The sequence below is a fragment of the Cataglyphis hispanica genome, chromosome 11 (genome assembly GCF_021464435.1).
Source record: "Cataglyphis hispanica isolate Lineage 1 chromosome 11, ULB_Chis1_1.0, whole genome shotgun sequence".
NCBI classification, from domain to species: domain Eukaryota; kingdom Metazoa; phylum Arthropoda; class Insecta; order Hymenoptera; family Formicidae; genus Cataglyphis; species Cataglyphis hispanica.
In genome coordinates, this window is record NC_065964.1 from 7,662,314 (window position 1) to 7,684,813 (window position 22,500).

At 33.0% G+C, this 22,500-nt stretch overlaps 6 protein-coding genes and 1 non-coding gene across 11 annotated transcripts in view; 4 read left to right on the top strand and 3 right to left on the bottom strand.

Moving 5' to 3' along the window:
* Positions 1–875: 875 nt before the first annotated feature.
* LOC126853220 (DNA-binding protein Ets97D-like) lies at positions 876–3,115 on the bottom strand. The gene is made up of 6 exons (XM_050598813.1): positions 2,935–3,115; positions 2,518–2,818; positions 2,277–2,427; positions 2,108–2,184; positions 1,566–1,800; positions 876–1,445 (listed from the first exon to the last, which is right to left on the bottom strand). Exons 1-6 carry the CDS (start codon positions 2,970–2,972, stop codon positions 931–933), a joined length of 1,317 nt encoding a protein of 438 aa, XP_050454770.1. The 5' UTR covers positions 2,973–3,115; the 3' UTR covers positions 876–930.
* Positions 3,116–3,120: 5 nt separating this feature from the next.
* Positions 3,121–6,336, top strand: LOC126853216 (polyadenylate-binding protein-interacting protein 1). Its single transcript, XM_050598808.1, has 10 exons — positions 3,121–3,251; positions 3,366–3,657; positions 3,870–4,044; positions 4,116–4,279; positions 4,365–4,592; positions 4,670–4,864; positions 5,009–5,136; positions 5,255–5,480; positions 5,569–5,951; positions 6,082–6,336. The coding sequence occupies exons 3-10, from the start codon at positions 3,888–3,890 to the stop codon at positions 6,167–6,169; spliced, it is 1,569 nt and encodes a 522-aa protein (XP_050454765.1). The 5' UTR covers positions 3,121–3,251; positions 3,366–3,657; positions 3,870–3,887; the 3' UTR covers positions 6,170–6,336.
* A 605-nt stretch (positions 6,337–6,941) lies between these two features.
* Positions 6,942–11,043, top strand: LOC126853221 (neurogenic locus notch homolog protein 1). Its single transcript, XM_050598815.1, has 7 exons — positions 6,942–8,016; positions 8,665–8,774; positions 8,842–8,970; positions 9,117–9,290; positions 9,550–9,803; positions 9,920–10,142; positions 10,280–11,043. The coding sequence occupies exons 2-7, from the start codon at positions 8,681–8,683 to the stop codon at positions 10,648–10,650; spliced, it is 1,245 nt and encodes a 414-aa protein (XP_050454772.1). The 5' UTR covers positions 6,942–8,016; positions 8,665–8,680; the 3' UTR covers positions 10,651–11,043.
* Positions 11,044–11,777: 734 nt separating this feature from the next.
* On the bottom strand, positions 11,778–14,314 carry LOC126853213 (D-glucuronyl C5-epimerase B). Its single transcript, XM_050598803.1, has 6 exons — positions 14,171–14,314; positions 13,826–13,975; positions 13,571–13,699; positions 12,780–13,493; positions 12,466–12,653; positions 11,778–12,376 (listed from the first exon to the last, which is right to left on the bottom strand). The coding sequence occupies exons 2-6, from the start codon at positions 13,961–13,963 to the stop codon at positions 11,845–11,847; spliced, it is 1,701 nt and encodes a 566-aa protein (XP_050454760.1). The 5' UTR covers positions 13,964–13,975; positions 14,171–14,314; the 3' UTR covers positions 11,778–11,844.
* Positions 14,315–14,329: 15 nt separating this feature from the next.
* On the bottom strand, positions 14,330–18,410 carry LOC126853212 (asparagine synthetase domain-containing protein 1). Of its 2 annotated transcripts, none has more exons than XM_050598801.1 (6): positions 17,925–18,373; positions 17,329–17,529; positions 16,139–17,068; positions 15,654–16,066; positions 15,403–15,583; positions 14,330–14,456 (listed from the first exon to the last, which is right to left on the bottom strand). In XM_050598801.1, exons 1-5 carry the CDS (start codon positions 17,982–17,984, stop codon positions 15,409–15,411), a joined length of 1,779 nt encoding a protein of 592 aa, XP_050454758.1. In that variant the 5' UTR covers positions 17,985–18,373; the 3' UTR covers positions 14,330–14,456; positions 15,403–15,408. The 2 variants fall into 2 exon arrangements, with proteins under 2 accessions (XP_050454758.1, XP_050454757.1); XM_050598800.1 differs by lacking the exon at positions 14,330–14,456 and having other exon boundaries at positions 15,272–15,583; positions 17,925–18,020; positions 18,308–18,410.
* Positions 18,411–19,001: 591 nt separating this feature from the next.
* On the top strand, positions 19,002–19,074 carry Trnar-ccu (transfer RNA arginine (anticodon CCU)). Its single transcript has one exon. It is a non-coding gene; the product is annotated as a tRNA-Arg (tRNA).
* Positions 19,075–19,431: 357 nt separating this feature from the next.
* Positions 19,432–22,500, top strand: part of LOC126853201 (dentin sialophosphoprotein-like) — a 39,857-nt gene continuing 36,788 nt past the window's right edge. For 2 of the 4 annotated variants that reach the window (XM_050598759.1, XM_050598763.1), the window contains exon 1: positions 20,380–20,652. In XM_050598759.1, the coding sequence (XP_050454716.1) occupies positions 20,631–20,652 (22 nt within the window). In that variant the 5' untranslated portion in view covers positions 20,380–20,630. Of the gene's footprint in view, positions 20,182–20,379; positions 20,660–22,500 lie in introns of those variants that run through there. The other 2 variants (XM_050598761.1, XM_050598762.1) reach the window with 2 other exon arrangements.

The following is a 22,500-nucleotide window of genomic DNA, read 5'->3' on the forward strand; positions in this document are numbered from 1 at the left end:
GTGTATATATATATATCAAATTGTATTTAGATATACCAATTCAAAAATATATCAATATATCGGTGAGAAATATGATATCTGATATATTTAACCATATTATTACATGCAAAATCTTTACAGAACCGATTGTAATATTATCATATCATTATGATGAATTTTCAAAAAATGATAGTTATTATACAAAGCTCTCGTGTGAATATATAACCAAAGTCAACATGTAACTTATATATCAAATACATTTATATGTGCACAATTCTGAATACATATATATTATAAAAAAGATAATACTTAGTGTCTTTCTTTTTATCTCTCTCTCTCTCTCTCTCTCTTTTTTACAAATGGGGAGAACATGAAAGCTTATCAAAATATCTTTATAATTTACATGCTTACATATATAGACTATCATCTCTATCTTTAATGATGTGTATAATGATCAATGTAAACAAGTAGACGAAATCACATTATTCCTTAATATATATTGTTGTACTGTAGTTTATAAATATATATCTATAAGAATATAAAAATGCTCTTCAATTTGTATATAGAATTTTTTTTTTGTAAAGATAAATATTGTTTTATATTTTGTCACTTATATTGCCTGTGATATTATGGCATTGAAAAATTACTCAATTTGTTTGGAAAAGACGAGTAAAGCACCTTATAAATTCGTGAACAATGAAGAAGTAATGCAATAATATTGAGTTGAAAGATAGCCACACAAGTAATTTTACATATTTACATCTCGGAGAAAAAACTAGTTTTATATTAACTTGATAAATATAGAATAGTTATATGATATAATAACCTTGCATATATACATACTCAATACTTTGCGTATAAATTATTATATTAAATAAAATGACAGACACATCATGGGATGTTTATAATAAAAGCACTTTTATTAACAGCAGCTAGAAATATATGACTTCATCAGAAATACCTTCTTCCTTCCTCGACAAGCTTACTCAATTCCGCGGCTGAATAGCCCAATAACTGCTTTAAATCACAAACAAATTTATAAACGAACCGTTTTCCATGAACTTTAGAGATCATATCACCATCGTAATAATATCGAAGCGCTCTACTCAATTTTTCATAATTCATTGATGGCTTATTTTTACGAGCTCCCCATAATTGTGCCACAGCTTCTGGCTGATTAAGTTTGAATTCTCCTTCAGTTCCAATCCATTGAATCGCATCTCTATATTCTTTATCCGTTAGTAGCTCTAATAAAAATTGCCATAACTGTATTTGGCCACTATTAACGGATCGACTGGAAGTAGCAATAGTGATTGAAGTTGGATCGACACTCTCGAGTGGCATGTTAACCCGTGTTTGTTGATTCACCGCAGATCTCGGTTTTACTATTTTTTGATTTCGCGCTTTAATAGACTTTTCCAAAGTGCCTTCGGTAGAAGAGTCTGGTGCATCTTTTTGCACAACAGCTGCAAAATAGCAACAATATCGTAAAATCGCAAAGAGCAATCTACATTTAGATTTATCAAAAAACTATTATTATTGTTAAAGACCAGACAATATTAAATATTTCTTTTTTATAGACATACCGACGAATTTGCATTTCCTAAGAAGTTCAAAGTGTGTCCAAAACACATCTCCTGGATCAAGAGGCACTTTTGCATGAAATTCCTCCATGGTAAGGTTGCACAGCTGCATCCCAGTTATATTCCAATCGGCCAAACGTAATGATACTAAATTGAATTGTCTAACGGCCCATTGCAGCCAATGCTTAACATGTGTTTCTGACCAATCTTTTGGATCAGTTGGTATTTTTAAGCGTTCCTTTAAAGAAACACACACACATATATATATATATATATATATATATATATATATATATATTTCTTCAGATAAAACATATAGAGTAGCTTATTTTATGTGAATATTAATTGCAAGAATGATTTAGTACTGAAAAGCTAACATTAAACAAATTTATATGAAAGATTAATCTTATTTGCAAATAATTTTATATAAAATTTATCAAGCTATGCTTACATAAAATAAAACAAATTATGTAAACTTTTGATATGTAAAAATGAAATATAGTGCAAAATACAATGCAAAACAATATTTTTATATTTTACTTTACCTGTTCCTTTTTATACTGTGCATCCACCATCCACTTTATAACATTTTGTTTGTTTTTCTGAGCAACAGGCACCGGTGCTACATTACAACAAAATATTAATTACTAAACATTAAATTTTTTCGAATTGAAAATTTTGTCTGAAATAAGCTGCATATGTATTTGTACATACAATTATTTTCCACAACTTCAATGTAATCTTCCGCCGGCTTAAGAACATCCGCTATATTGATACGTTTCTGCATAGGCTTTATTTGTACATTAATTTGAACTAGCCCCTCTCCTTGGACACATTGATCGACCAAGTTTTTATGGCTTTCCAGCTATTATAACAAACAGATGTGCAAACAGAATGCAGAGGTCAAAAGAAAAAAAATTAGAGAAACTATAATAACATATGCTTTGTTGTTTACCATCTGCGCATTTTGTAACCAAAACGAATAGTTTTTCAAATCTATAGTGAGTCTCTCTTCCAAAAGACTCCTTAATGTAGATAAAGGTTCTCTAATGTCCATGTGCTGCATTAATATTCCCTCGTTACAATATTCGCCATTTATGGTGCCTTCCAATGTAAAACTGGGTTCTACTTCCAAGTCAGAACTATCTTGTTGCAATTGTGCCATAATATCATCCTCGGAAGGCGAGAAAATTGTTTCTGGTTCCATTTTTATTTGTCTTATCATGGCATAATCAGAATCATCATCAGTATCAAAGCTGGTACCAAATCAATGAAATGAGTATCTTAATCAGAATCTTAATCATGCATATAAGTTAGATTAGGTTATAAATTTAAAAGAAAAAGAAAGAAAAAGAGATGAATTTTTGCTAACCTTTTATCAGAACTTTTTCGACAGTTTTCTAGATCCATTTTGAGTAAACACGTGGACAATTTCTACAATCTAATTTATTGTAAACTTGTGCAACATACTTTTAACAAGATAGTCATTTAAACCAGTAATGGTCAGCAGAGTCATAGAGTAACTCGTGTCATACACACACACATACATACAATACACACTCATGTATGTACATTCGCTTTATACATATTTGTAATTCATAGACGGAAAGATCATGGCGATGGCGTAATAAAAAAAAAAGACCCATTCTCTTTATAATTGCGTTTTGCGAAATTCACAATACATTCGACGTACGTATATTCTGATGTCCAATAGTAAATTTGGATTTCAACTAACAATTTTTCCTAAAAAATAAATTCTCCTATTGGATATCCGGACATTGTATATCGAATCATTGAACGCAGTGCTAATTCTTCAAAAACCGACCAACCATCAACCATCTTGGCATAATCGTCGTATTGCGCCTTGTGCTGTGTGTGGCGCTGGATAAAATAAACGAGAACGGGAAATATATAATCGAACGGACTTGTATATACATTTACGATGTCTATATATAACAAGTACAATTGGAGCAATTGGGGCTTTCTCATTTTTACTGGCGAAAAGCAACGGAGATAAACTGTCAAACTGTCAAACACACTGTCCGCGATCCGTGATATACACGAGTGACGAGCGGTGAAATCTGAATCATCAAAGGTATATATTCTAGTATATTCCATTAATGACACATTTATCAGTCTCGGTTAAATCGCTAAACAATCGTAGCACCTGCAATAAATGGAGCGGCAGATTGATACATTTTCATATATTTTCAAAATCGAGAAGCTATACTACACATCACATTAATCTATTTTATTCGGATATATTTATGATTCTTCTGCTTAATTGAACCTTTTCTCGTTTGATAGCTTCCTTTTGTAAAGAGAATGGACAATTTCGAAGGAGAAAGCAAAAAGGAGACTAGTAGGGATGATGGAAGGCAAGGTGCTGGACGCGGACATCGTGTCTGGGATGGACTGTCGCAAAATAATACGACACTTAGGCGACCACATTGCGCGTCAGCTGGTAATCAACCCAGTGCAGGTTAGTTTCAATTGCGACAATTATAGACTCATTATATATTATATTCAACTTGGAAATAATCATTTGTGTAGAATCCCTCTCACCGATAACTGCAGAACATAATCTCAAAGAAAAGAAATTCCGGCTTGTCCCGTTGTCACCGCAAGCGGCTGAGTTTGTCCCAAGATCCTACAAGTTACCACAGACTTCTTCATCACAGCCTCATGTAGCAGAATCAAACACATTCCCTTCTCGTGTAAGCAATTCAAGATACTTTGACTAATCTCCAACAGCATCAATATTCAACTATGCGCTCATAATTCTTAATAATTTGCCAATAGCAACTTATCCATCAACACGCAAAGAGTTCTATACAAGATAGACTCAAACGCGCTCGTGAAACACCACCGAGTGTAAATGTACCTCCGTCACATCTAAGAACATCCGATGATCTAATGGATGACAATGCTCTTGAAGAAGCTTTGCAACTACAGTGCAACATGGAAAATTCAGACATGGGAAATTATGATAAATATACAGATGATCGATGCAATTTGAATGAGAATAAGGTAAATACCTAATTTAATTTAATATTTTTTTTAGAAATTTCTAGAATATTTTCATATATTGATAATATTTTGATCAGAAAAAAGAAGAGGAACAAAATAAGGAAGAAGAAGCTTACAATTTTCAAATTTGTCAACGTCTAAATGATATTATCAATATTTTAATTGTAAATCCTGCAGAATTCACCAGCTTAATTCCACCATTTATCAACAAACTTAGGTGGGACCAAAACATGCGATGCCTACAAGCGATTGTAACGACCATAATTGAATCGGTAACACAAGTTTCTCCTTGTTTACAAATATGCATTTATAAGTCAATGTAATTTTCGACAAGACTCAACCTGGTGATTCCCGATATTTATTTTATTCTACATAGTGCTTATATGCGTCGCTTACTTTATTAACTTTATTTTCAGTCTATAGCTGAAAGCAATTTTCGATATAATGGAGCCCGATTCTGTAAATATCTCGATAATACTTTAGAAGACTGCAAAGAACTATTTATGTTCTCCAAAGAATTATTCAGGGATTTATTATATTTCCAGTAAGTTTAAATGGCTGTGAAATTTATTTTTGAAATTATAATAAATTATTTCTTAATATATATAAATCTATTTATTTTTTTTTTATATGTATATCAATAATGTATTATGTCATATTAGATGTAGATTGGAGACTCGATTCGAAGATGCTGAGTGGCAAAGGCAAAGCGAAGAGGAACGCGATCAAAAGAAGTGCAATGGACTAATCTTGTTTTTAGCAGAGTTGGTTGCCCAAATGGATGAATCTTATGCTTTCACTTTAGGAGAACTCTTGGTATGGTTTATTACTAAGGTACTGCAGAGACCAGCATCAAATTCTGTCAAGTACATATGCCAAGCACTTAAAGTAAGTTGTGGTATAACAATGGTATAATTTTTATCCATTACTTTGGATATACATGCGTGTATGTAGATTTGATGTAATGTATATGTAGTTGGCAGGTCATGTATTGGAAAAAGATAAGAGTATGAGTAAAGATATGGAAAATATGATGCGGGTGCTGACGGAACTGGTAAATAATGGGCAAGTTGATACGCATGTAGGAAATATGGTAAACAACGTTCACGAATTACGAAAGGATTGGGGAAGAAGAGTGTCTAATTGTGATTTATCTGGAACAAGCAACGCATTGTCAAATAAAGTACACCAGCAATTGGACCAACTAGGTGCATCTAATTATAACTCATCTGGAATTAACACTGAATCATTAAGAGAAGTACAGCTGGATCCAGTAATGTATGGTCCTGATGGCGAAATTTTATCTGCAGAGGAAAGTAAATTTCTTCAAGACAACATCAAATTGGATTTTGATCAGCGGTATGTATATTGGAATTTATATTTATAATACAAATATATGATATGGTAGCATTTTTAATTCAGCAATATATTCCAATATGAAGACAATTGTTTAGAAAGAAATGTATACTGATATTGTGCAATGCTATAGGACATCTGACGAAGAATACGATGATGATAATTACGATGACGAAATTGCGACCGCTTACGAAGAGTTTTTGAAAGATAAATCGAAATAAAGTGCAAGATAAAATTGATGTAACCTCGGAGATTATATTATGACTTGGATATTTCTCTATAGATGTATAAATATTTGTTTAAAAATGTTGCGATTAAAAGAGAAATTGGATTCTACTACAATGTGAACATTAAAAAAGCCAAATACAAAAAATATCTGCATTTTAAAGGTAGGAGCAGAGCATTGCATATACACAATCATACAAAACATATTGGTCCATACGAAAGAAATGCATTAAACGCGGAATAATTTTCAATTCACATTTAACACGTTACATCATGTGTACAGATATGATAGTAATGTTTGCATAGTGACATATATATTTGCATATATGTAGCATACAGAGTATAATAAATAAAACATCTAAATAAATGCAATAGATTTGAAGATGCAAAAATATGTAATTTGTATAATACCAAAAGATTAATGTGATGTATAAAGAAATCTTTTTTTCTCAACATCAATATGTTCAGTTTTCGGATATATTTTTATCTCTTTGGTTAATACTTTAAAATGTATATAATTATTAAATATTCATTTACAATATAAATGCTTAAAATCATCCAAGTTATAGTTTACACATTTTTAGTATCTTCAAATCTAAATGAGTTATATTCAAAGAGGTATTCCATCTTTTTTCTGATGATTTAATTCATAATATATGTTTTGTATAGTAAACATGTATTTTGCGCATTTATTTAAAGTTAATTTGTGTGTGTGTGTGTGTCTGCGTGTGTGTGTTTATGTATGAAAGTTCTTAAATATATAATACAAGTTTTATACTTGCTTGTTATATATATTGCAAATGTGTATATGTGTGACAAAGGAATGCTATTTTTTTTTTATCCAATCTTTAATTTTGAATATATAGAAAATATATTTTTAATTCTAATACATTATAAAGTATTTATATCTTTTTCTCCACGAAATAATTTATACAATTCTCGGAATAAATTAAAATTCATCGAATCGACATTTCACATTGATAAGCACCAGCAAATGATTTTCGACAAAAATTTATAAATATGCGAATAATCGTATATTTTTCGAAGATGCGGTATCGAATCATGCGTTTTATTCGTAGAAACGATACTAAACCAGATGATACGATCATCACATATAGCTCTTATTAACATAATATATTTTATTCACATGACATTTACATATATAACATTTTATTATTTTTCATTTAATCAGTATTTTTATTTTAGATTAATATCTTATGCAAGTTTTTTAAAAAGTTTTTCGCGGAAAGATGCTATGCTCGATATAAAACTGATATACGATAATTGAATAATAAGTACATGTCAGATCTACTTCAATTGCGTTGCAACTGGATCGAGCGTATATGATCTCTATGGAAATCCATTTTTGGCGCGAAAGGAGTTCTCTCATCACGAAACTCTGCGCATGAAGCTGCAATGTGATTACTCATATCTGTTTTGACGTATTGCACGCGTATACGGAATAGCATTGTAATTCATCAAATAATTATAAAAGTTGATGATCTTTGACCGTGCTACATTTCCATTCACCATTAGATGAAAATTTGAACATTTATAAAAATTTTAATGTACCCACGTACACACAATACTACATAATATTCAATAATAATAAAAAGTGAAAAATCAGAATCGAACGCGTTATAAAAAAAAAAGTGTAGGCGAAATTTATCGAGCACCTTAAAAAAACAATCAGGGCCGTGTGTGGGCGAAATTTAAAGTGGGGTTGAAGGTCGCACGCACATCCTAGATGGTGGGGTCCTCACGCCTTCATCATCTCTGCGATCACGGGTGATTCGTTAGTCTTCCCTTCGCGTTTCCATCGAGCGTAAAATTACAAGTAAAGGTGGGCATATTTCACTCGAATAAATTTTTAAATAGTTATCTGGATAAAATTTTGTTTGCTATTTATTATTTTTTGTATTATACGAAAATACGAATTGATACGAAAAATGTTTTCAAAAAGTATAGTATTTCCTTTATCTATTTTTTTTTCATGGAAATATCTTTTTCGACAATGAATTTCGAATATTCCAATTTTAATAGAATTTACAATCTTGGAATACGCATAGTTGTTAATTTGAAAGGAATTATTAGATACTGCTAAAAATATTGTGTATATCGCTTAATGTTCACACTTTGTATTTAACAAATTTAAAGATTCAAATAAGAATGTTCGTCACAATTATGAATAAAAACGAATGCCTTGTGAAAAAATATACCTCATTTTTTACAACATATATATATATATATATATATATATATATATATATATATATAATTTAAATAATTAAAATAATCTTTTATGCCTCTTTCTATAATTATAAGAAAGTAAACTATTGTACTTGAAACACTTTATAACGAAAAATAATTTTAAAAATTAACACACAACACGATTTGTATGAATCTTTTGTAATTCAGAAAAAATTGGTCGTGTGAATTTCGCTCTTTTATATACCGCCATAATTATTATTATTGTATTATATGCGCACAGATAGAATAGTGACAAAATGCATCACTCACGAATCGTAATCTTGCTCGTGCTTCTATTTGCCGTGATGATCAATGGCAGTCAATATATTCAATCCCGAATAGTTGCATCTGGTGAGTTTCATTTAAATTATACAAGGCGTTTAATGATCATTATAATACTGAATCATTCAATCTATAGGCGGTTGCGATAGCTACACGTGTGGAGTCAATGCGAGATGTACAATGAGTGAAGGACGGCCGGTATGCTCATGCTTCAATCTACATATGGGAGACCCGCTTGCTCGATGCGTCCGAGTCGAATGTCTGAGTGAGTAAATCTCTCTACTAGGATTATATCATTATATATCCTTTTTTATATAGAAATAGAAAAGAATAATATGTATTGTGTTTTAATTAAATTTAAATTTATATCAATCGATACGGTGTTGATTAGTATGTTTATCAACGTTTTAGTAAACGACGATTGCCCATACAATAGAGTATGCACAAACAACAGGTGTGTTGATCCCTGTGTGGGATTATGTGGAATAAATGCGAACTGCGTAACCAGAAATCACATAGGTACCTGCCAGTGCCTACCAGGACACAACGGTGATCCATTTTCGGGTTGTCAAGTTGCCGATCCTCGTATGTATAAAAGTTTAGATTTGAACAAAACAAAAATGTCTAAAAAAAAATACGTGGTAAAGATCTATATCTTAAAGCAATTTTTTGAAACTATATTATAATCTTTCTACATCATCGTTTAAATATTTTTTCTCTTTTTTATCTATACAAATATAAATTATAATTTAAAACACTCATATACATACAAACTTTCTCTATTTCATTTGTTGATAAAAAAGTCTTGCAAGTTGTCATCAAAGAAATATTTGATGCGATATAGAAGCCGCTTGCAAACCCAGTCCGTGCGGAGAGAACACACAGTGCGAGGTAATCAACGAAGTGCCAGTCTGCACTTGTCTACCGGGTTACAGGGGTTCGCCTTTGTCTGGATGTCGTCACGAATGTGAAAGCGACAGCGAGTGCTCTCAACATCTCGCGTGTTCGTCGTCTTTCAGATGTGAGAGCCCCTGCAAATGCGGAGAGAACGCGGAATGCCAAGTTATAAACCACCAAGCAAAGTGTACTTGTCCGAAAGTAAGACATTCCCATTTTTATTCTTGGGGCGAAAGAAGAGATATAAAAATCTGACTAAGCGACTCGATGACGAAACAAAATTCCGTATGTGATCAATCTGTTACTTTTTGTTTCAGACATGGGTAGGAAATCCATACGTCGCGTGTCGACCGGAATGCACCGCCCACTCAGAGTGTTCAGCGGCCAAACCCGCCTGTCTATACCAAAAATGCGTGAATCCATGCGATGGCGTTTGCGGAGTGAATGCTGATTGCAACCTACGCGGTATTACACCCGTTTGTAGCTGCCCGAGGCACATGACTGGCAATCCTTTCGTTAGCTGCAGATTATTCGAACCGCGTAAGCGATCAATGTGTAGTGATTTTCAAGTGCCATTCTTCTCATCTCCTGTCTTGACTAACTGACAGAGCCGATAAGAAAAGGAAAAAAAAAACTATTCTTTGGAAAAAAAAAAAAACCAATCTCTATGCTTTTAGGTGACCTCTGCGACCCGAATCCCTGCGGTACGAATGCCATTTGCACGCCGGGCCATAATAATACCGGAAAGGAGAGGCCGGTGTGTACGTGTCCCACCGGTTACATTGGCAACGCCCTGACGAGCTGTCAGCGTGGAGAGTGCTTCACTGACAGCGATTGCCCCGATAATCGCGCGTGTATCGACTTCACGTGCAGAAATCCGTGTACTGGCCGCGAGTGCGGTCCGAGCGCCACATGTACAGCCCGACATCATATCGCAGTTTGCACATGTCCGCAGGGGACTAGAGGTGACGCTCTGTACACCTGTAATCCGATCGAGAGTAAATCGGTATATAATTACGGCCGCGCCTATCGTTACCGTTACTATTAGTCACAAAACGGTACTACCAGTTTCATTTTTAAAATATTCGATTCTCTTTCTTTATTAATTTACTCTAATTTATACTTGTATTATACGCATATTTTTTGCGAAAAACACGAAAAAGTAATCGCATTTCTATTCGCAAGTCGTATAATGATAAGCCGTAATAAATGGTAGTAACAGAGCAATCTATTTTTATAACATACTACACTCTTTTTTCTATTTGTGTTCATCATAGATCTCTCGTATAAAGTGTTCTATATATTTTTTCTACAACTATGGCTGGTCGCAAACTTAGTTTAAATTTTTAATATAGAAATAAATGCATACTGCGCGCGTGATTTATGTTATAATCTCAATGTCTCATTTAGTATATCAAAATAAACTTTCTCTATTTGCTTATTTTTTCCTTATTCTTCCATTTTTGTATTTTTACAACAATAAATATAATATTGTATATTATATATATCTATATAGCATGCACAAACTTTTATAATCATATAATGTGAAAAGTGCAATACTGTAATATCCTTGTAAAAAAAGATCCAAATTAGATTACATTTCTAAATAATAATTTTTATTCTAGAGATTTTAACTTTATGTATACATTTAATAAATATGAAATCCACAAGTCAATGATTATAAATTAGCAAAGAAATTTAGGAAATATTGGCTTGCCAGTGTGTACTATTAAAAAAAAAAATAATTATGATCTGATATATCATATGTATGTTATGAAAGAATCACGCTATATGTATTAGTACAATTATTGGCAGCACCATTATACAGTGAAATTTATTAATTTTGAAATACAGACATAGTCCTCTACTTCAGTATTTCAGATTTCGTTAAACTCTTCTTTTTTCTCAGAAATATAGACATTGATCCTATTGTTACTTTTCACACGTTCTATAAACGATTATTTATATACAATATTAATAGATATTAATTTATCAAGTAGTGTCAAATCTCATCACATTTATTTCATCTACATTCATGCGACTGATATATAACTGTATTATAAAAATTATATTACATGAAAAAACAATATATCTCAATTTTGTTGGGAATATATATATATATATATACATATACATATACATATACATATACACACGCACACATAAGAAAGATGGCAAAAAATTATTGAAATAAATAACAAAAAAAGAGAAAGGGATGGATTATTCTATCTAAATGCATAGATCAATTGTGTGCCGCTCTTTTGCCATTCATGTATCCTATCCATCTTTCTGCGGTCGTAATAAAAATAGGATCATTGTCGATAGAATTGAGAAGAAGGAGTTGATTAATATGAGTAGAATGGTAATCCCATCTAGCTAAATTGGGTGCTGTCTTTAAAGTGAAATGACGTAAATCATATGTTGTGCCTGAACCGGTATCATATAACGTTAACATATTCTTTAACGACGTCATACCCTGATTGAAGAGTCTCGACGCTTCCTCCGCGTCTTTAACTGTCGCTATCATTTTCAGATCGTAGAGACCAATAAGCGAATAAATAAAACCGTTAAGAATGAAAGAGGAAGGGATTGTAGGATACTCCTCGTACCAGATGTATTTACCTAAAAACAGCGCTGCCACTCCTCCTTTAGCAGAGGATAGTCTAAAAGGTCGCAAGCCTCTAATAGCGGCTTGTAAGTACTTTGCTTCGCCAGAATGATGATACGCGCGCGCCAACACTGATATCGCGTGACCTTGACCCATGCCAGAATACCTATAACCATATAACATTTCCTCATAAAATTAGTTTCACCAATATTACATATATATATATCGTTAACTTAATAATAATAATAATAATACCATCCAGGTTCAAGGATAGCCATTCCAGATGCTACTTTTCTCTTAACAGGATTCGGCCAACCACCAGAAGTGACATTTTGATTAGCGACGAACCATCTTGCCGCATCGTAAAATTGCTCCATATGTTCACTAGTCGATAATGTCATATTGTCAATCATACCGGAACCATACAAGGTAATTTTAACTACCTAAGATACAAAGATGATTATTATATAAGCACAGATACACACAAATAATAATATTAATGCAATATTAATTTCCTATAAAATATATTAATATATCAAGTAAAATTATGTTAAAAATTCAACAATTACCTTTAACTTGGATCGAGGTAATTTCTTTCTACTTTTATCATTTAAATAAAGACCTTTTTGTAAATCAACTAAAAGATCTCTAGTAAAACGTCTCCATTGATGATTAGCTAATCCAATTCCATAATATACATGATTATTATAATTATGTAATACTGTATTGCCGGTAACATAATGAAGATAGTATGTTTCCTTTTTTTCTCTCGACTCTAGTACGACTGTAATACTTCCATTATCTTTAATATTGAGATCCCATTTTAAAACAAAATCCAGTACATGATCTAATGTTAAAGAAATCCCAGAAATGCTAGTTTCGGGTGTTGCAAATTTTACGACATAACTGTTAACTTGCTTGTCATACACTCTGTTCATAATCGAACCTTGAGGGACATTCCAATTTTGCTTAACTTTGTCGGAATCTTCAATAATTTTCCTATGTGGCTCTGGTTCAGTTAAATTCTTACTATAATGCGATAATCCAAATTGAGCAATTTGCGTGGGATAATAATACCCTTGACTTTCCCATTGTGTCGATATCGGTACACCGTCGATGCCGCTGATACATTTAACTCTATCCCTCACTTCAACATTGTAATTTTCAAACGTCATAAATACACCTCGAGAATCATACTTTCCCTTGGGGTTCACAATCTTTGAATAACTGTGCAGCCATTCAAATCTTTCCAGACCATCGTAAGTAGCTAATTTCCCATAAATCTACAATGTTGCATATCAAATTATTGTAATCTATCTGATATCATATAAAAAATATTGAAATGATAAACTTTACTGACCTCAAAGTATTTATGAATAAATGAAAATGGTACATATACTTCATCACCTTCTTTACGACATCCTATCGAGTAATCGCCATTTATATGACAATCTATTTCTTGATATCCCGATTCTGTACTCAAACGATCCTAAATTAAAATAATATATAAATAAAATATCGAAAGATGAGCTAACGCAAAAAGTTTACTTGCACTTGTTATATCATATCATGTGCAAATAAACTCAAGAAAAAATATTAATTTGCTTTATTTTACCTTATGTTGATATTTTGTTTTCCAATCTGCGGTATGAAAGAACAAATTACTTCTGCAATTATTCCATGATGTAAGTAAAAAACTCAATGTTGCAACAACCAATACAAGCAAGACTGTTTTGAAATTCAATCGCATCATCTCATACAAAACCTATCACAATACCAAACTTTTTATCTCTTTGAAAAAATGTATATCGCAATATTCAAATTATAGCATACAATAATGATACGCTACATATAATTTGACAAATTACATTGCAATTATAATACCGAATAACTATGACACTATGCGATTACTACATATTCTCAGGTCGCTATATATATATATATATAAATATAAACTTACCGCGAACAAATGTCACAAGTATCTCGTCATTTTACAAAATTTTATACAAGTTCATAAATGCCATAAAACTGTCCCATTTTCAGAATTCATTTTCGATATTGATAGTCAATAATAAAATTTTACATAAAATGGTAAACATCCACCAATACATCCAATAAATTCGTTCCGGGACGCTTTCATTTGTCTGTTGACTTTTTCGGTGGCAAAACTACTTTACAGATGTATCTTCGGAACATGGCATGCGATGCATTGAGAAACAATTCCTCGCCATGAAAAACAAACTATACTGTAAAGTTTTATTAGCGGTTATCATATATTCACATATGCTTTAATAGATGCAGATTTCTATATATTATAATATATAGAAGTCTTTTAGTAGATAACTGCGAAATTTATTTAAACTGCACATAAAATTAAAAAAAAAAAATATATATATATATATATATATATATATATATATATATATATATAAAGAAAGAAAAACAGAGGGAGCATTATAGATTAATCTCTGCTATCACACACATAAAAGTAGAAAAATTATAAAAATTCTACATTCCCTTTTCGTAATCGATCTCATTGCATATACAACCTACGCGATTCAAGAACAGAGGCAAAATTATAAAAATTACTTGGCACCGAATATCGGCAATTTATAACAGAGTTTTCTCATGCAGTTTCACATAATTATATACGTACATATATACATACACCACGCACCGGCAGAATCCGCAGAATGATGAATGATGGGAGATCATGGGAGATGAGATCCCAAGACCAGACTTAAGGTCATATTACACTACAGGTACAGGTTACGGTTAGGACTGTTGGTGGTTGCGAATTGACCAATCCGAGCAAAGTAACTTGCTGATTAATTGGTCAATGTATGTATGTATGTAAATACATTGTTTATTAACAATACATACATTTTCCGAAATTTATATCTGTAGGTAACGCGTTGGTGAAATACCGAATAGGAAATATGTAATTTTCATCGATTTATTATTATTATTAATCAGTCATTAATTCAACTTTGCTAGTCGCGTCATGTCGCATAATATTGACGCAAATTTATTGGCGAGGAAGCCAAAGAAATCATAACACATTCGCACACATTTATTAGTGATAAAGTAGTCGCAACTCGATAATGTTAATCATTTCCGGATTTTCTTCATTAGCTTTTCAAATAAAAAAAAATATATATAGACCAACATTAAAATAATAGTATCACTTACAATCTTTTACAATCTATCTGATACATTATTAGCATTTTCTTTTCCATTTGCGATTCTAGAGCCGAATTGAAAAGCTCTTTTAGGAAAGTTAGCCGTACTCTGGAAACCGATCTTGCAAGCTAGCAAGCGTAATAGTAACTTGTCTCCCAATCCACTTGGCATTTTCTCAGTTGGATAGCATCTATGAAAATAATTTTACATTTTCTTTCATTACTCGAGTCAACTAATTGTTTGGCATTAGTTAAATTTACCTTTCCCATGGTTTTATATCCTGCACGTATTTCACCACATTCTCATCTAGATAGGGTAAACGGGACTGTTTACCATGATCAGAAATAATCCGATCGTCTCGACCTAAATTTCTCTCAGAAATTCTAGCCAATTCGATATTTAGCTCTTGCACTAGTGCATCCCATCCTTTATGTCTCAATATAGTTCTGTGTCTCATGTATCCACCAAATAATTCATCTGCACCTATACCCAAGAGTAATATTCTGCATGGTGACTCGTACATTTCATCAACTGGATAAAGGATACCCCTTGCACGACTTGCAAACCACATGGCACATCCTAAACTTTCATCCATTATGGTACATAAAGGGTGCAATAAATCGGAAATTCGCGAAGCACGATACAATTGCAATTCCATTTGGGTGATATTACACTAAAATAAGCATGATAATTAAAGAAAAATAATGTGAAAGATATCAAACATAGAGAAGACATCGATAGATACTTGTATGAAATTCCATTTCCTATTGGGACAAATTCGTAACAATTCAGAATATGTTTGTCGACCAGTTTTTCTATCTGGCACATCATATTTCTGCATTGTATTTTCCTTTTCGCTATTTGTATGATTTATTTTTTGATTATTTATCTGATTAGATCTTTCAAATGCAACGTTAATGAGATCGATACTTTCGTTTTCTGGAACGTATTTGTCTGCAATCACTGCTAGAATGGCCGAGTCTAAGCCACCGGAAAATAGTATACCAATCTTGGAATGAGTGCAAGTAATATTTTCACCACTGATTACAATTTTTATACAATCCTTGCAATAATTTGGTTTCTTTTTTACTCTAATTTTCACAGATCGATGTAAGAGTTGTGCTAAGCACTCAACTCTTTCATTTATTTCTTGATTTTCCAATAAATACTGCAATGTCTCATTAAAATCTATACTATCTGGTATATTTTCTAGATATTCCAATTCTTTTAGATCAGGATGTAGATATAAATTCGTCAACGACGAATTAGTATCTAATATAGTTTTCCTAATATTAATGTCTACATTTAAAGTTGTCTCCAATGTCTCGATAACATCGGTAAATCTCAAATCAGGTTCTTTCCAGGGATAACATGCTAAATTTATCCCAGAATTGTTTAAATTCATCGCAAAGATACCTATAGCTGGCACTTCTATGATTCCTTTCATATTTTTGTTTGCAACTGAAGTTAAAGTCAATGATTTAGCTTTACTATCTATTTTTAAAAGCAAACTGTGCCGTCCGATAATATCTCGTCCAAAATATAATGTATTGGTTGATTTCTGATAATATATTAAGCTGTAAGGACCTTCAATCTTCCGAAGTACAGATGTAATATCTGTAGTTGATTGCAATTCATCCAATATCACATTTGTATCGCAGATATCATCTTTTGCCTAAAATCAATGCAATTATTATAAAATATACAGATATCCTTAGCTGTACTGTACCCTTTCTTCCATTTAATAGCCCCTTTTACAATTAAGATGTAGAATTCAAACAAAATTTTAAAAGGGGCTTAGTTATTAGTTGTATATATTTCCAAAAGAATACATGTTACAATTTATTAAATGTAATTTGTATATTATGAAAAGATAACAGCATTTACTCAAATATTATTCAAATTGACCAGAAACAGCACTTACAACCTACATACCAAACAACCTGAGAAAACATCTCCATTCCATAGTAACAGATTATTATCATTATCCAAACTTGGCTGCGTTATTATCTCTGGTCCTTGCATCCATAATACTGCAGCAGCAAAATATCCATGCCAATGAGGAGTCAACAATACATGTTTCTCCGTTAAATGATCGGGACCTCGTGCAGCTATTACATTTTTGCAAATATTCCACTGAAATATAATAAAAATGTACAAAGAGAAAAGTATATAATTTTAATTATTCATAAAATAACATTTAATAATTCGATAACACAAATCTTACATTCAACGTGCAGTTGAATACATATACAATTAAATAAATATACAGTACTGGGTACTTCCATTATCGATTTGTTTCAAATTGATGAAACTATTTGATTGTTATCGAAAGACAAATGGGTGAAAGTGAAAAAAAAAACAAACTGTTTTGAATACCAAAAATGTGTCAATTTCATTACATACAACATACAAGTATAAAAATGATGTGATTAAAGTTTTGATAATAAAATCTTATCTAATTATTACCGTTTTTACGTCTATTTTTTTTAACTTAAAATTTTATCAAATCATGATGCTTAAACACATACCTGCGTAAAAGATTCAGAGTCGTTTCTAGCTTGGTGTATACAAGAAAATATTCCACACATATCAGAGCTCCAATAAGATTGTCGATTATACTATAGCTTTACAACCGCAAAATCACAAGATAAAGTCAATGGAGAAAATAAATAAGACAGAGATATTTTCAATATTTTCAAAAATACTTGTCGCTAACTTTTTTTTGCATAATTTGAAAATGTTCGCCAACAATAATAATTATGTGTGAGATTTCATATTTATATGAATATATAGAAAAGTAATTCACGTTGTACGTTGTTAAGGAAAAGAATATTATTAAATAAAAATGTAATTTAGAGTTTAGAACAAGCTTTACGTAAAATTCTCTTAATAACTTGTGCAAAATTCTTACACATGCTGCTTAAAATGTATTAAATGCAACAATCATGCTACACATGTATGTAAATATATACATAGTGGCTGCGTTCTGTAATTCACTGTTAGTACTGAAGATCTACAGCTTACATCACGTACATTATAGATTTTCAGTACTGGCAGTGAATTACGGAACGCAGCTACAGGAGAAACGAATGACATGACAGTTTATAATGTCATGTGGATTGCAATTAACGATTTATTATTGTCCCTAGAAAAGAAACTCTTCTATTGGATATCACGCGTCACTCAAAGAAGTGTGAATACTTCAAATGATGTTATACATACATTATGCATCGTGTCGTAATGTCGTATCGTACGACAAAAAAAGAACTCTCGAACGTATCGATTGATTGCTATTGCGAGAAACTTTCGAAATTCTCCATCCGTATATATGTTTAAACAATTAGTACGTATGATAAATATAATGTATAATTGTAACATGTACTATATTCTATACAATTCATAAAACGAGTTTCAATTGATCGATTAATCAATTTGATCATAAAGAATTTCTCTTTGTCTTGATTGGTCAGTCGATCGCTTTGAAGCATTTGTAATGTCAAGTGAGGTGCGCTTTCTATTATTTTAATATCCGGAATAATATATTTAAAAACGCTTACAAACAATAAAGTATCAAGCATATGTATTTTTGCAGACGAGCATGAGCAGCCCCTGTGGCCTAATGGATAAGGCATCGGTCTCCTAAACCGGGGATTGTGGGTTCGAGTCCCACCAGGGGTACAGGTACTTTTTACGATTCTAAATATTGCCTTATTCAGATAAATCTTTTACATTTTCTTTTATTTCGAATTCCTTTAAGCGGTGTTTTTTTTCACAATGAAAACTTGCATTTGAACGGGTGTATTTGTATAGAGAAAGAGGAGAGAGAGAGAAAGAGAGAGAGATAATTTCCAATTTTTGCATATTCTTGATGTATATATATATATCGATAATATAGAAATCTAGAAATTTCAAATGATAGAGTCGCTAAAGTAGTAATATTTCGTCGATAAATAAGAGTAATACAAACAAACGCCGCACGGTAGCGTTGTATGGCGTGTATCGAGCGTCTTTCCCGCTTCCCACTTTCCACTTGCGGCGAGACAGTGACAGTGACAGGTGACAGTGATAGTCTCCAAGTCTCCAAGTTTGACTCGTGGATTCGTTGGGATCGGGGATCGGGACGTCGGGGTTTCCAGTTTTCGTTACTCTCTATTTCCGATTTATCTCTTTTGGCTTAATACTTTTCGTGGAATAGAATTATATATACGAGTCATATATATTATTATTGCGCGCATGTTGTCCAACTAGATCTCTGGTCTGGTTTTCCGGATGCGGTGTGTCGCTCGCGTCGAGTGTGTCGACGTAGTCGTATCGAGACTGAGACACGAACGCACGCGACGCATACTCGCCACCGCCACCGGTGCTTACGGAGTACGGGATACGATTCAACTGGGCTGAAGCGGATGAACGACTGAATCACATCATCACGGTGGCCAGCTCGGCTACAGTTCGCGATAATCGATTCGCGCGACGGCCGCTCGTAGACTCGTCTCTTATTAAAAATGTCGCCGATACGTGCAAAACAATACGGATAGTCGGCGCTTGCCGGTAAAAGGTGCGAGGTGCAAGGCACAAGTTTGCCGGCCGCACGTCACGACCTGTCCTGTAAATGCACGACGCGATACCATAGTCACTGAAAAGGGAGCTATCGTTCCGGAGCTATATTATTCCGTCCTCCAAGAGTGTCGAATCGCGAGTGTTCGAGCAAGAATTCAATATTCAAGGCTATCGTCGTATCGCCATCGAGAAGAGTGAAAAAGAGAGAGAGAGAAGACATCTTTCGAGGTTAGATAGATTATGATGTTTTAATCCTCGCTCGATATAATATCTAATCAAAAAGTTGCGATGCACGTACGCGTGCGTGAATATATTGCAAATTTATTGGTGGCGATAGGCTCTTTAGCGCGAGAAGGTGAATTGGTGTAACTCATTCGACCGGTCGATATCGTTGCGAACGATTAGCACGAATACTGACCCCCCCCGCTCGAGGACAAGGGACATACTTTGTTCGTGCCACGGTGCCATTCACGCTATTCGTGTTGTTCGCGCAACTGTTTGTTGCGAGTAGTGAGAAAGGCAAAACTCGAAGCTCGAGCCTCGAGCCATCAAATTACTCAATGGCTCGCCATCGTGTGTACTCACACGCGAAACCTAACCTCTTTCACGCTCGCAATAATACGTGCGTGCGTGCGAGTTGAGCGCGAATGTGAGGAAATCGATCGACCTGGTGCCTTATGGTGCCCGAGGTGATTCGAGGTCAGAGGTACATTTTTTTTACATTGATTTGCGTCAAGATAACGTGCAAACTCTTTCACATTTCCTCCTCCTTCCCATCATTATATCGAAGCGATCGCAGGAAATAGGACGAAAATAAGACGTGGACGAGATCCGTTTATGAATTGACGAGGCTGTTGCAAAATCCATCGGGATTACTCTTTCAAATTAAAGTAAATCGCGTACGTACAAATGGTTTTCTTATCCTTTTGACAGCTTGATCGAATATTGCTTCGTTGATTCGCGCGATTATCATAACACATGGCTGCGATTCGTGCGATAAAAAATCATACATAGGTGAATTTATTTCAAGTCTTATGACGCAATTTATTTCCATCGTTTAGCAAATGCCACGCGAAACATTTATTTCGCACGTGCATAATCAATTCTGTAAATTTTATTTAAAATTTCAATAACCACTTAATTCCTTCTCATTCCTTTTTACTCTCTTTTTTTTTGCTTTCTCTCTTTGTATATTAATGATTATTTCTGCATGTACATTTTATATACATATATGCATATACATATATATATATATATATATTACAACTACGTAACTAAATTATTCTAAAGTTGCGCAACTCCGTTTTTTCGGAGTTTCTTTTCAAATCTCCGATTTGAACCGTTTTTTGAATAAAAAAAGATTTGTTCGCATTGCTTGCAATCTTCAAAAATGTCTGCATCTATAATCAGACAAATATTGTATATATTTGAGCGTTGAAGAGAGAGAGAGAGAGAGAGAGAAAAAGCAAAGAATCTGAATGCAAAAAGTGCAATGCTAACAGATTAATTGATATATAATACATAATTGGAACTTTTATTGCTTTTTTTATATCGTGCTATAATTAATTTAAAAAATTATTAATGGCGAAGGAATTCTTATTTCAATGATATTCGAAGAATAATTGATAAATTAAAGAAGACACTTTGGTGACATATTGCACAAGTGAATTGATCGCTAGATAATGTGGCGATGACGAGTCATGCCGGTACTCGGCGGTCTATTTTATTGAAAACACGTGGTGAAAATACAAGTGTGTATATATCATCGATAGAGAGCATAATCGTCTCTGTTTATGTCGGCTTATAAACGATCCTAGCGCAACGATACACAAACCACGATAACGCTGTTTGTAATGATAAGTCATATATGTCGTTGTTAGTTTTATATGATTCGCACAACACCAATTTTCTTTTACATTTACCGTCTTGACAAACGATATTTTTCCGCGTAAAAAGTTACTATTTACAAATTATTCTCGTTTTTTTTTTTTACAGAAAGAGAGAGAGAAGAGAGATCATATTCTAAGCATATTGTAATTGTCAAGAGAGAATATATGTCGCTGGTATACTCGGTATATTCGGAATTGTTTCGATGACATGATAAACAGCGAGCTCAAGAATATCGACTAATTAATTGCGATTGTTACGCAAGAAAAAAAGAAGGATCTTTGCGAGCGTTCTGAAAAGAAGAGAGAAGTGTCGCGAATCGAATATTTTTTTTTTTTCTTTATCACATAGAATCATCATCTCCCATTGTATCATAACAACTGTAACAATAAATGTTACTCGTTTCTCCTTTTAAAAATGACATTTGTGCGACTTGGCTCGACTTGGCAAGTCATCCGTAGCAGACAACGTGGCGACAGAGATTTATCAATCAGATCCAACTCGTCGTCGTCATTCTCGTTCTCGATAACACTTCATCCGTGGAAAATTTTGGCAACGCATTGCCGATGAGTTTAGCATTACAATACTGTTTATATATTGTTTCAAGTTTCTCTTTTGGCATATTAAAATGCTCAATTTCTTTAAACATGTAGCAGAGAT

Excerpts from the sequence above, each read along its gene's own strand:
- LOC126853216 (XM_050598808.1), top strand. The coding sequence starts at position 3,888 with ATGGACAATTTCGAAGGAGAAAGCAAAAAGGAGACTAGTAGGGATGAT. Across the intron at positions 4,865-5,008 it reads TAACGACCATAATTGAATCG|TCTATAGCTGAAAGCAATTT; the intron begins GTAACACAAGTT and ends CTTTATTTTCAG. Across the intron at positions 5,137-5,254 it reads AGGGATTTATTATATTTCCA|ATGTAGATTGGAGACTCGAT; the intron begins GTAAGTTTAAAT and ends ATGTCATATTAG.
- LOC126853220 (XM_050598813.1), bottom strand. The coding sequence starts at position 2,972 with ATGGATCTAGAAAACTGTCGAAAAAGTTCTGATAAAAG. Across the intron at positions 1,801-2,107 it reads CACAGTATAAAAAGGAACAG|GAACGCTTAAAAATACCAAC; the intron begins GTAAAGTAAAAT and ends GTTTCTTTAAAG. Across the intron at positions 1,446-1,565 it reads TAGGAAATGCAAATTCGTCG|CTGTTGTGCAAAAAGATGCA; the intron begins GTATGTCTATAA and ends GCTATTTTGCAG.
- LOC126853221 (XM_050598815.1), top strand. The coding sequence starts at position 8,681 with ATGCATCACTCACGAATCGTAATCTTGCTCGTGCTTCTATTTGCCGTG. Across the intron at positions 9,804-9,919 it reads CAAAGTGTACTTGTCCGAAA|ACATGGGTAGGAAATCCATA; the intron begins GTAAGACATTCC and ends TTTTTGTTTCAG. Across the intron at positions 10,143-10,279 it reads CTGCAGATTATTCGAACCGC|GTGACCTCTGCGACCCGAAT; the intron begins GTAAGCGATCAA and ends CTATGCTTTTAG.
- LOC126853213 (XM_050598803.1), bottom strand. The coding sequence starts at position 13,963 with ATGATGCGATTGAATTTCAAAACAGTCTTGCTTGTATTGGTTGTTGCA. Across the intron at positions 13,494-13,570 it reads TTATTCATAAATACTTTGAG|ATTTATGGGAAATTAGCTAC; the intron begins GTCAGTAAAGTT and ends GCAACATTGTAG. Across the intron at positions 12,377-12,465 it reads GCTATCCTTGAACCTGGATG|GTATTCTGGCATGGGTCAAG; the intron begins GTATTATTATTA and ends ATATGGTTATAG.
- LOC126853212 (XM_050598801.1), bottom strand. The coding sequence starts at position 17,984 with ATGTGTGGAATATTTTCTTGTATACACCAAGCTAGAAACGACTCTGAA. Across the intron at positions 17,530-17,924 it reads ACTCTGAATCTTTTACGCAG|TGGAATATTTGCAAAAATGT; the intron begins GTATGTGTTTAA and ends ATTATATTTCAG. Across the intron at positions 17,069-17,328 it reads ATGTTTTCTCAGGTTGTTTG|GCAAAAGATGATATCTGCGA; the intron begins GTATGTAGGTTG and ends CATTGATTTTAG.